Source organism: Toxotes jaculatrix, chromosome 20 (assembly GCF_017976425.1).
Source record: "Toxotes jaculatrix isolate fToxJac2 chromosome 20, fToxJac2.pri, whole genome shotgun sequence".
NCBI lineage: Eukaryota > Metazoa > Chordata > Actinopteri > Toxotidae > Toxotes > Toxotes jaculatrix.
This window is the reverse complement of record NC_054413.1, coordinates 12,380,968-12,393,239: the sequence shown is the minus strand read 5'-3', so window position 1 is coordinate 12,393,239 and position 12,272 is coordinate 12,380,968. Positions and strand designations below refer to the sequence as shown.

The following is a 12,272-nucleotide window of genomic DNA, read 5'->3' as shown; positions in this document are numbered from 1 at the left end:
TGCGTGTGGGCCAGTCAATACTACATAAACAGTGTTTCAGATGGCTGACTTCTCAAGGTCCCCCTGTATCCCAGCCTTTCTAAATGGCCGTCTTTAATCACAGTTTAACCACCCTGCCCCTCTCCGCCATCTGACTGCAGTCGCCAGAGGAGTACTCAGTAACAAAGACTGATTGGCAGGTGAACCAGCATGTGGTCGCAGTTGCACAAGTTCTGCACATAAGCCACATGATCATTTTGTTTGCCTTTTATTCTTCTTTTTTTTCTGTTCTCACACTGTCTGCTCATCCATCCAGCCAAGTTGGCAGACTGATCTGGTCTGTCATTAAAAATACTAGAAAATAGAGCTTGAGGAGTGAACTATATATATATTTCACTGATATATATCAGTATATAGTAACTCCATAAAAGCACTGTACTGTGCAGATTATTTGAAAAAAGATGGACTTTTAACATTGGTCTCCTGGGACAAGAAAGCAGAAAAGATTAAGAAACACAAGCTGAGGTTGTTCAAGTAAAATTATAATGGATCTCATGTAGCCATATAGTTGTATAGTCAGTTACGTCTCGACCTGCACTCTCACAAAAACTCCCTTCACCATGACTCCCAGGATTCTTCAGGATTTTGATCTTCGTGACAGTCTCGGCTCTGTCGTCTGTTGCCTTTCATGTTCACGCATCCACAAAGACATGCACAAGATCGGAGAACTGTTCCCTATATGTAATGTGACAGTTATGTATTTTTATAGCCGATTGTCCTGTTGCACACAATCCACAGATTGCTGCTATTACTCTACAAGGAATGTACAGTGAGAACGTTTTAGGCTCTGAATGAAATAGCATACAGTTAGCATACAGTCGATTAACTTAACAGATGCAATTTAAAATGAGGGTGCGAGTACCTAATAGTCTGGGCACATAGTTTTACATACACAATCAATGTAAAACTGGCATTTAATTGATTATATGATATGATTGCACTAATTGCAGTCCATTAATGTATGTAGTGTCCCAGAAGACAAAATTTCCGGAGTACAGAGAGCTTCACAGCTGTATACAGACGAAACCTTTCAGAGACAGAAATGGTGAATTTGTTTTGTCAATTGTTATATAATTTTAGGAGTGGATTGTTCCGTGTGTGTGTGTTCCTGAGAAGGACCCCGAATCCCTTTCCAGTTTTGGTGCTGCTGTTCTGTAACTGACAACAACCTCTGGTCTTCCCATGGAGCCAAGCAGTACCATGTAATCATTTTGAAACTAAAATCAAGAACCTTTTTTTAATTCCTTAAACAACTGCAGCCGGAAAGAACAGGGTACGGAATAAATGTGAAGTAACAGATTGAAATACGAAATGTCACAGTAAATTGTAAATAAAATTATCCCACATCACTCTATAATAGCATGCGAATAGAATTTCAGACATGACTGCAGCTCAGTGGAGTGAGACATTGTTTTGTTTGTTGCATCTCTCGAGGCTGTTCAATTACACTTGTAGCACTCCTCTCAACAAAACTTTTATTAAGAGCAGGCTTTTGGGTTCGTCAAGAATATATTTTATTTTTAATTTACTAGTACTCTTTAAGTTAATAAGTTGGATTTCTATTTTTTAACTATGCAATGAACTGATATACTTAAATGAATTAAATTTTTTTTTACTCTTACGACTCTAGGCAAAATAGTGTATAACTGAGTATGTGTTATGAACTATAACACTTTTAAACTGTTTTATATTCCTTAAATACTTCCTTAAATGATTTAAATGGAATTGAAATTAAATGATACCTCACTTAAAGACAATTACCATAATCAACTCAAAGTTCAGCAAAAGAAATATCACAAGACTCCCTTTTATGAAAATAACAAATTAGGAATTTACTTCAGGTTTTGACAATGAACATAACAAAATATCCAATCCTGAAAGTTACCAGGTATAAATGTAAGTCTGAAATTGCAAGAAAATACTTTAAATACCAGGTTACTCAAGTTACTTTAACACATTTTAGTTACTCTCAATAACCTTGAAATAATATAATAATAAACCAAAGACACTCAGTGGGCCCACACTCACACACACACACACACACACACACAGCCGGCAAAATAAAATAAACCTCGTTGCAGGCCTGATATGATGATTTTTTGAGTGCGAGGGAGTCCACGTATCAATTCCAATGATCCAGGAATAATAAAGAGAAAAGTTACCTCCAATCCAAAGAACAACGTTACCCGCTCCTTTCCTGAAGGCGACACAGCAGGTGAAGACCAAAGGCAGACTGACGAACAGCGAGGGCGCGTTTCTGGCAACCTGGGCGAGGTCCAAACGACGCAGAATCTCACTCTCCAAAACCGAATCCTCTTGCTCCCACAGCAGGATTTGAAGGCACAGCCAGATGTAGAAACGGTGTTAGCTTCTCCCGGCTAAGTCCATTCACTTTACTAGCGAACGCTAACAGCACACTTAAAATTAGCTCAGTAGCTTGACTAAGCTAATAACAATGTAGCCTCGACAGAAGCTCCGACCTGAAACTTCTCGAGCGGCTCAAAACACAGCAGTAGCTTCAGTATTCACTCCGAGTATCGAGCAGACAGTCTCTAGGATACTGTAAACTTTCCACTGTTATATCCAAACAAACTTGTGGCAATATGTCGCTCTTGTGTCTTCTCCTCGTGTCGTCCTCGCGCTTTCTTCTCTCTCCGTCTCATTTTTCTTGTTACAAAAAAAACAAACTCTCGCATCCACTCACACCTGACGGAGCCTATCACCTGACATCACAAACCAATGAATGAACAGTATCACTCTCTCAATCTTTTTTCCTCTTCCACATGAACTCCTTCAAAATAAAATAAAATATTTAACAATGTACATTTATGTGGTTTTAATCTTATTTATAAGGCACGTAAACCATTTTAACCTTCATGCACTGTACCTCTCACATTTTTAATACATTTTTTATAACAGTAACCTACTAGAGGTAAACTCTCAAACTAACTTATCCATTAATACATATTCATATTTAACAATATTTATTTTTTTAACAGGGTTACACCCTCCCCCATTTAAATATCTGATGTCCTCATCAGATTGGTATGATTAACCTTCACTGTTCTACTCAAAAGCGGCAAGAATCCATATAATAAACCTATACTAAGGTTTACCTATTTTTATTGTTACACCTCTATGAATGATGGTAATAGGCTGATCTTTTGCTTTTCCTGGCTCATCATAGGTGAGTCTCATAACTGGTTTCAAAGTTCTTTTAGGCCTAGTTAGTTTTGGTGTCACATGTACCTTAGGACGGCTCGGCTGAGGTTGTTCATCTTCACTGGAGATGGGCTCTGGTTCAGGATCAGTCTCAAGAGCAACATCCGGACCAGGATCTTCAGGCAAGCTGTCTCTCTCAGAGTGACTCCCTTCTGATGAATTGGTGACTTCCAGATGCTTTAATTCATTAGCACTGTGTCTTTCCCTCCTTTGGATAATCTCTTCCACAAACCTCCTGTAAGGCCTCATTGGCCGCCCGTGCTCCAGATCAGAAGAGTCCGTTGATGCACTTGACTCCCTTGACGCATGGTGGTCTGTGGTGTTTCTTTTGTGTTTGTTGAAAGCACGGCTTCGCGTGACCGCTCTCCTTGGCACATCCTCTGTGTTATCCAACACTGGGATCCTCACAAGATCTCCGATGGGAAGGATATTATCTCTGTGCAAAGTTCTGAGTTTTCCATTCCCCTTCTCTGGCTTTACTCTATAAACAGGCAAGTTTGGCATCTTATTCACCACCACATAAGGAACCTCATACCAGCGATTCTCCAACTTATGCTTGCCCTTTAATCCAAGATTCTTCAGCAAAACTCGATCACCAGGCTCTAAATTGTGAAAACGAAGGCTCTTGTCATAGATTCTTTTGTTTTGCTGATGCCTTTTGTCGGAAACCTCTGTAGCCATCTTGTAGGCTCTTTGCAGACTCTCTTTCAGTTTGGCGACATAGGAAGAATGAGGTTGGTCACCACTTCCATTTGGACATGTCCCAAAACATACATCCAGGGGAAGTTTGGCCTCATGCCCGAACATCAGAAAATATGGTGAATACCCCGTGGCATCTGACTTGGTGCTGTTATACGCATGCACAAGAGGTATCACATGCTGACTCCATTGTCGTTTCTTTTCATGGTTGAGTGTGGCCAACATGGACAACAGTGTTCTGTTAAAGCGTTCGGGCTGGGGATCACCCTGTGGATGATATGGAGTGGTCCTTGATTTTTTTATTCCTAGAATCTTTAGCAGTTCTTTAATGAGACGAGACTCAAAGTCTCTACCTTGATCAGAATGTATCCGGGATGGCATGCCGTAATGCACGAAAAATTTTTCCACCAACACTTTCGCAACTGTGAGAGCCTTTTGATTTTGCGTGGGGAAAGCTTGGGCATATCTTGTAAAATGATCTGTTATAATAAGCACATTACTCACTCCTCTTGAGTCTGGTTCCATTGAAAGGAAATCGATGCAGACCAAATCCATAGGCCCAGAACTCAAAATCTGGTGCAAAGGTGCAGCTCTGCGACATGGAGTTTTCCTGAGAACGCACTCTCCACAGTTTTTCACATATTGTTCGACATCAGTTAACATCTTTGGCCAGAAAAATCGGCTTCTGATCAAATCAGCCACTCTCTCGACTCCTAAATGGCCTAGCTCATCATGCATTGACTTTAGTACCATTGCTTTGAACTTTGCAGGTAGCACTAGCTGATGGATCTTTCCTCCAGTATGACTTGTACTCACGCGATGGAGTAATCCATGAGTCATGACTAATTTCCTCATCTCTCTTTTCATCGGCAGCAACTCAGGGTTGTTTGGCCATGTTCCGCTCTTTAAAGCTTTTATAGTAGGTTCTATCAAAGGGTCTTGAGCTTGGGCTGCAATCAAATCCTGTCTGGACATTTGTTCCAGTGAGTTCAGTTGAAGATGTGTGGGGAATGCATACACATCAGGGATACTCTCAGGCGGAGCTCCAAGCTGCTCAACATACTGGGGGGAGTTCGCTGATGGGCCAAGCACACTTCCTCGTTGGCAAATCGACTTGACTCCAGCCTGAGAGATGTTCTGCCACTCTACTTCCTCTTCTCTTGGCTCCATGCGGGACAACAAATCGGCATCGATGTTGGTTTTGCCGGGTCTGTAGATGATGTCAAAATCATACACTCACAAATCTGACAGCCACCGATGCCCTGTGGCATTGAGCTTTGCCGACGTGAGGACGTAAGTTAGAGGGTTGTTGTCAGTACGCACTGTAAAACGGGCTCCATAAAGATAATCATGAAATTTTTCGACAACGGCCCATTTCAGTGAAAGAAACTCTAACTGGTGAATGGCGTAGTTCTTTTCGGAGGCGCTCAGTTTTCTGCTCGCGAAGGCAACTGGTCTCAGCCCTTCCGGGTGTTCTTGATATAAAACGGCTCCAAGCCCTGAGAGACTAGCATCCACATGCAGCGTATATGGTTTGCCAGGATCGGCAAAGGCTAAAACTGGAGCGTTTGTCAGACGGTCTTTTATTTCCTCAAAAGCCTCTGTGCATGACTCATCCCACCTGGCTCCAAATGGTTCTCTCTCATCCAAATAGTCATGGGTTTTCTTTTTTGTGGACTTTTTCCCATGTTGAGGAGGGCCATAACCTTTGGTGAGGTCCGTCAAAGGGCGGACGATGGAGGAGTACTTGTGGACGAATCGTCGGTAATATCCACAAAAACCCAAAAATGAGCGTAGAGTCTTGAGATTGTAAGGTTTAGGCCAAGTGGTCACAGCTTCAATTTTTGCAGGGTCGGTAGCAACACCTTCAGCAGTCACTATGTGACCCACATACTTGACCTTTGTTTGGCAAAATTGACATTTGTCAAGTGAAATTTTGAGTCCTACTTCTCTGAGTCTGTCAAGAACTTTCACAAGTCTCTCCTCGTGCTCTTCCAGAGTCTTTCCAAAAACGATCAAGTCATCAAGGTAGACCAATACTTGGAGCAGGTTCATATCCCCGACGGCTTTCTCCATAAGCCTCTGGAATGTCGCAGGTGCTCCTGTTATGCCCTGAGGCATCCTTTCAAACTGATAAAATCCAAGAGGGCAGATAAAAGCAGTCTTTTCTTTGTCCTCTTCTTTCATGGCTATTTGATAATAGCCGCTCCTCAAATCCAGAACAGAAAACCATCTACTGCCAGAGAGGCAGTCGAGGGCTTCATCGATTCGCGGGGTGGTATATTGATCTGGAACAGTACGACTATTTAGCGTACGATAGTCGATGCACAGCCTTACCTCCCCATTCTTTTTTCTGACAACAACTATGGGCGATGCGTATGGACTTCTGGATTCTTTGATGATGCCTGCTGCCAACAACTTCTGGATATGACGACGCACATCATCAATATCCGCCGGAGCAATGCGCCTGGAACGCTCTCGAAAGGGTCGTGAGTCCGAAAGGCGGATTGGATGCTCCACCTCTTTGGCAAGTCCCACATCCAGTTCATCAAAGGAAATTACATCTACTCTCTCCAATAACTTTTGCCTGAGCCTTGCTTTCCACTCTTCAGGCACAGGTGACTCACCAAAGTTGATCATGCTGGCATCAAATTCCTCAGTCACTGACTCCTGTTTTGGGATCGTGGTAACCACGTCTGCGACACACAGGTGTCCAAGAACAGCTCCAACTGGAATTGTCACTTCCCTCTGCGACTCATTTTGAACCAGTACTGTCAGTTGATTAATGTCCACAGCATTACTTGGTATTGCCATAGGTTGCAGTAAGATGCCGGCTGGGAGGGCAGCTGTACAGGGGGCTTCCACTATCAAGATGCCACTTGGCAATGACTTTCCAAGGACAGCTTTGCAGATGACTGTAGCACTGCCACCTGCAGGTATAGTAAATGGACTTGGGCCTTCCCATCGTACAGATCCTACTTCACCGTCATCTTCTCTTGAACAGTCCACAACTTTCTCTTTGTCTCTTGTGGGGTATGTGTTCTGTATGCCGAAGGTGTGGGCTACTGTCACTCCAGCCTCCTCTTCGCACAGTTGAGCTAACCGCTTAGACAGATTAGCCTTCGCATTTGTCCCTAAAATCACAGGCGTCTGATCGGGACCAGGGGGATCAGGACAAACGAGGGCCAGGACTGATAGGGCGGTGGGAGTTCCTGCTACTTTCTTGGGGAACTCTACATCCACCACCACATAGCCAAGGTAGGGATAATTTGTGTCACTTAAGCCCCAAATGTTGAGTTTGCTCACTGGGTGAATACAGGTGTCAGCCAGATGTTTCCGGTACCAGGATTCGAAGATGATGCTAACTCGAGAGCCACTGTCAAGTAAAGCATCACACAAATGTCCATTAACTTTCAGAGGCTCCAATGATGGTGGCCCTATTAAACCTGCTGGTATGCCTGCTGGATCAAGCTTGTCCACTGCACTTCTCCTCACCGTGCAATTTGTTTCAGGCGAGGTGGCACCACCAGTAGGTGGGGGGCTGCTTGTCTTGGCCTTTTTGAGAGCTTGAATGAGCTTCTGGATCACTTTGTGTTGGTTCTCAGGGTTCTTGCACTTCCCTGCCATATGCCCCACCTCACCACAGCGATAACAGAAACGTTCCTCTGCTTCAGCCCCTTGTCTGTTAGGAGTGTTCACAGTCATTACTGCAGGTGAAGATGTATGTGGATGAGACATTTTTGAGTTAACTTTCTGCTGTAAGTGTTTCACTTGTTTCTTCAAAGAAGCAACTTCTGAATCCACATTAGTCTCTGAAGGTTTTTTCAGATTAGTCTGCTGGGTTTCATTTTGTGCCACTTTGTCTTGTGTAGCGAGGGCTGTAAACATTGATTTCACTTCTTTAAGTTCAGCTCTCAAGCTCTGTATCTCTGAGTGTTCGTTTTCATCTTTAAGTTTAGTATGAACTGTGTACACTGAATGATTCAGCTTTGCTCGGGATGCTGCATACTCTTCTTCTGTACGAATTTCTTTCAGGAGTTCAAGGAATGTTGGAGGATTAGTCCTCCTCTCTCTCAATCGGAGCTGAATTAACATCAGGTCAGCATTAACTGCGCCTCTAAGAAGTTGTTCAAGCCGTGCACCATCCATGGCTGTAGGTGGGAGACCACCTCGTTGTATCACTTTGGACAGACAACGCTCCAATCTCCTCACAAAATCAGATAATTTCTCACCAGGGTGCTGCTGCTGCATCCTGAACGCAAAATAAAGGTCATCTCCTGACTCTGCTAGTCCAAACGCATTTTCGAGAGCCTCTAAGCACTTGTCAGGGGAAACATCAGGATCAGACAGGCGCACAGCTCTTATCACCTCTAAGGCTGGCCCCTTTAAACTTTCCATAATCTTCCTCCTCTTGTCCTTTGCGGAACCCTCACTCTCCTCCACCATCAGGTGAGCTTGCTCCAACCAGTGTTCGAACTGTTCCTCTCCGGCTGGAGTTGGCACAGTACCAGAGAAGATCCGCAGGCGACGATATCCTCCACTCTCCATTGATGGCTTGGCTGATTTGTCAAACAGGTCGCCTACAGCACGAAGGATAGCTTCAGTCGGTGAGACAGGCTGTGAAGTCAATAAAGCCTGTACATCGTCCATTGACTTTCCCTCTGCCTGTAGTAGGGCAGCAAGTTTCTGGTTAAAGTCCCCCTCAGAACTTGAACCTGCAGCAACAGTGAAAATTGGCCATTTTGTCTTTCCATCCAAACTCAATACTTCAGCAGGGACGCCAATTTCAGTGACTTTCCCTCTGCATTCACAAAGCACTAACAGTTCGTTTCCGGTTTCACTAAACATCCTTCCTCTCACTCGTACTTTTCCTAGACATTTTACAGTTTGTAATGTTTCTTCTACTTCTGTGATTTCTGTGTCCTCTGGGGCGATGGTCAGTAAGGCTTGGCTCTCATCCATGTTCTCACCCCGACACCAGTTCTTCAGCCTGGTCGTGTACATTGTGACACCCTTAGATGAAATTATCTATGTTGTAACACTAGTATTTTTTTACTTATTTTGTCTTATATTAGAAATCTAACTTACTTGATCCCAGCGGTGCCTCCATTTTATGTAGCACTCCTCTCAACAAAACTTTTATTAAGAGCAGGCTTTTGGGTTCGTCAAGAATATATTTTATTTTTAATTTACTAGTACTCTTTAAGTTAATAAGTTGGATTTCTATTTTTTAACTATGCAATGAACTGATATACTTAAATGAATTAAATTTTTTTTTACTCTTACGACTCTAGGCAAAATAGTGTATAACTGAGTATGTGTTATGAACTATAACACTTTTAAACTGTTTTATATTCCTTAAATACTTCCTTAAATGATTTAAATGGAATTGAAATTAAATGATACCTCACTTAAAGACAATTACCATAATCAACTCAAAGTTCAGCAAAAGAAATATCACAAGACTCCCTTTTATGAAAATAACAAATTAGGAATTTACTTCAGGTTTTGACAATGAACATAACAAAATATCCAATCCTGAAAGTTACCAGGTATAAATGTAAGTCTGAAATTGCAAGAAAATACTTTAAATACCAGGTTACTCAAGTTACTTTAACACATTTTAGTTACTCTCAATAACCTTGAAATAATATAATAATAAACCAAAGACACTCAGTGGGCCCACACTCACACACACACACACACACACAGCCGGCAAAATAAAATAAACCTCGTTGCAGGCCTGATATGATGATTTTTTGAGTGCGAGGGAGTCCACGTATCAATTCCAATGATCCAGGAATAATAAAGAGAAAAGTTACCTCCAATCCAAAGAACAACGTTACCCGCTCCTTTCCTGAAGGCGACACAGCAGGTGAAGACCAAAGGCAGACTGACGAACAGCGAGGGCGCGTTTCTGGCAACCTGGGCGAGGTCCAAACGACGCAGAATCTCACTCTCCAAAACCGAATCCTCTTGCTCCCACAGCAGGATTTGAAGGCACAGCCAGATGTAGAAACGGTGTTAGCTTCTCCCGGCTAAGTCCATTCACTTTACTAGCGAACGCTAACAGCACACTTAAAATTAGCTCAGTAGCTTGACTAAGCTAATAACAATGTAGCCTCGACAGAAGCTCCGACCTGAAACTTCTCGAGCGGCTCAAAACACAGCAGTAGCTTCAGTATTCACTCCGAGTATCGAGCAGACAGTCTCTAGGATACTGTAAACTTTCCACTGTTATATCCAAACAAACTTGTGGCAATATGTCGCTCTTGTGTCTTCTCCTCGTGTCGTCCTCGCGCTTTCTTCTCTCTCCGTCTCATTTTTCTTGTTACAAAAAAAACAAACTCTCGCATCCACTCACACCTGACGGAGCCTATCACCTGACATCACAAACCAATGAATGAACAGTATCACTCTCTCAATCTTTTTTCCTCTTCCACATGAACTCCTTCAAAATAAAATAAAATATTTAACAATGTACATTTATGTGGTTTTAATCTTATTTATAAGGCACGTAAACCATTTTAACCTTCATGCACTGTACCTCTCACATTTTTAATACATTTTTTATAACAGTAACCTACTAGAGGTAAACTCTCAAACTAACTTATCCATTAATACATATTCATATTTAACAATATTTATTTTTTTAACAGGGTTACACACTCCTTGGTTGTTTTTGTGTAAACTAACGGTCAGATGGAGAGAGGATGGATGATTTGTCTTTGTTAATTTCCACTTTGTTGACTCGATGACTCCCCTTTTTCAGTGATATCAAACACACACACGCGAGCACACTACAGTGAAAGTGCACGCTTAAGAATAGACAACATGCACTGTCAGAATTAGCATCCTCTCATCCAGACACACACTCATATGTTCCCAGGCTGGAGGGTTCGCCTCTAAACTTGGTGTTTAATGGGGTGTGATACAATACATTGGGCTTGTCATTTTTCCTCATTTACCTGAGTTTTGTCTAATCTCATTTCAAAGTCAGAGCTAACAAAATACAGAAGAATATTACCTGTGAGATTATCTTTCTTCTTTTCCCTTTTCCTCTCTGTCTCTGTGTCTTCCACTCTCTCCATCTTTCTGTCTCATGGGTGGGGGTGGAAGGCTGATAGTGTAAAAGTGTGAGAGTGGGCGGTTTTTATTAGCATGCTTTGACTTTGAGTTTTGCGCCGGGTTTTCAGACGAGATGTTTCAATAAACGGCATCAAACACAAATCTCCCGCCTCAGCTTTCGCACTTTATTCATTTATACCTCTCTTTTCTCATCTCCTCTTCCTCCTGCCCACCCTCTCTTCCTCCTACCTCTTTTCATCTCTCATCTCTCCCGTCTCACTTGATCTCCAGACCGTGGAGAACTGTGTTTGCATCCTGAGGAACCTGTCATACCGTTTGGCCGCTGAGACGTCCCACGGCCAGCAGGGGGGGTTGGAGGAGCTGGATAACCTGCTTTGTGACGCCAACGGTCGTGATGGCGAGAGCTCTGGCTGCTGGGGCAAGAAGAAGAAGAAAAAGAAGGGAGCTGACCAGGTAAGGAAGGAGATGATGGGGGCAAAACACAGTGGAAATGGCAGGGATGGATGGATGAAGTATTGAAGGAGGGAATGGGTGAAACTACTTAGTTTTCATTTTTTTAAAACCAACATGAATCATCAGTTTTGGGGCAACACAAGCATCCAAAAACAGCTTTAGTGCTCCTTTCCATGGGTGCCTGAAATCCTTGGTGCTCTACCTTCTTCTAAAAGGCATTCCCTCATTTGGTCTTCGGATGACAGTGGTAGAGAATTCCTCAACAGGATTGAGATTTGGTGGCATTGAAGACCACATCTCATGATATCGCATATCATACCCAAACCATTCATTCCCTGTATGGATGTATGTGCAGTCATTTCTCCACTCATTTATTCACATTTTTTACTGTCACCCCCCCCCAAATCTGTATACACATGGGGGCTAAAAAGTAAAGAGGATAGCTTTCATGATGAAGCACTAACGCAGTGTGAGTGGTTCTGGCAGCCTTGCCTTCAACAGGGACATGTGTGGTAAATAATGGAAAACAGGGATGAAAATCACAGATCACAGAGTATTCTGAAAGCAGAGTTGAAAAGCATTGGCTTCTTTCATAATGTATTGGCTCATGTATTATTTTATTTATTTATTTATTTATTTTTGGAAATCACATGACACTTTTTAACCCTAGCTTTTCTCATGAAATTTTCATCATTCTCAGTTTTTTTCCCTCCATCCTCCCTGCTGTCTACTCTTTTATGCTGCTTTTAGGCTGTTAAGGTAGAAGTGGA

The 12,272-nt window shown here is 42.6% G+C and overlaps 1 protein-coding gene across 1 annotated transcript in view; it reads left to right on the top strand.

Annotated features, from left to right (window-relative positions):
• ctnnd2a (catenin (cadherin-associated protein), delta 2a) overlaps positions 1 to 12,272 on the top strand; it is a 291,359-nt gene that overhangs the window by 237,863 nt on the left and 41,224 nt on the right. The window contains exon 18 of the mRNA XM_041066353.1: positions 11,320 to 11,502. Within this exon, the coding sequence (XP_040922287.1) occupies positions 11,320 to 11,502 (183 nt within the window). The remainder of the gene's footprint in view (positions 1 to 11,319; positions 11,503 to 12,272) is intronic.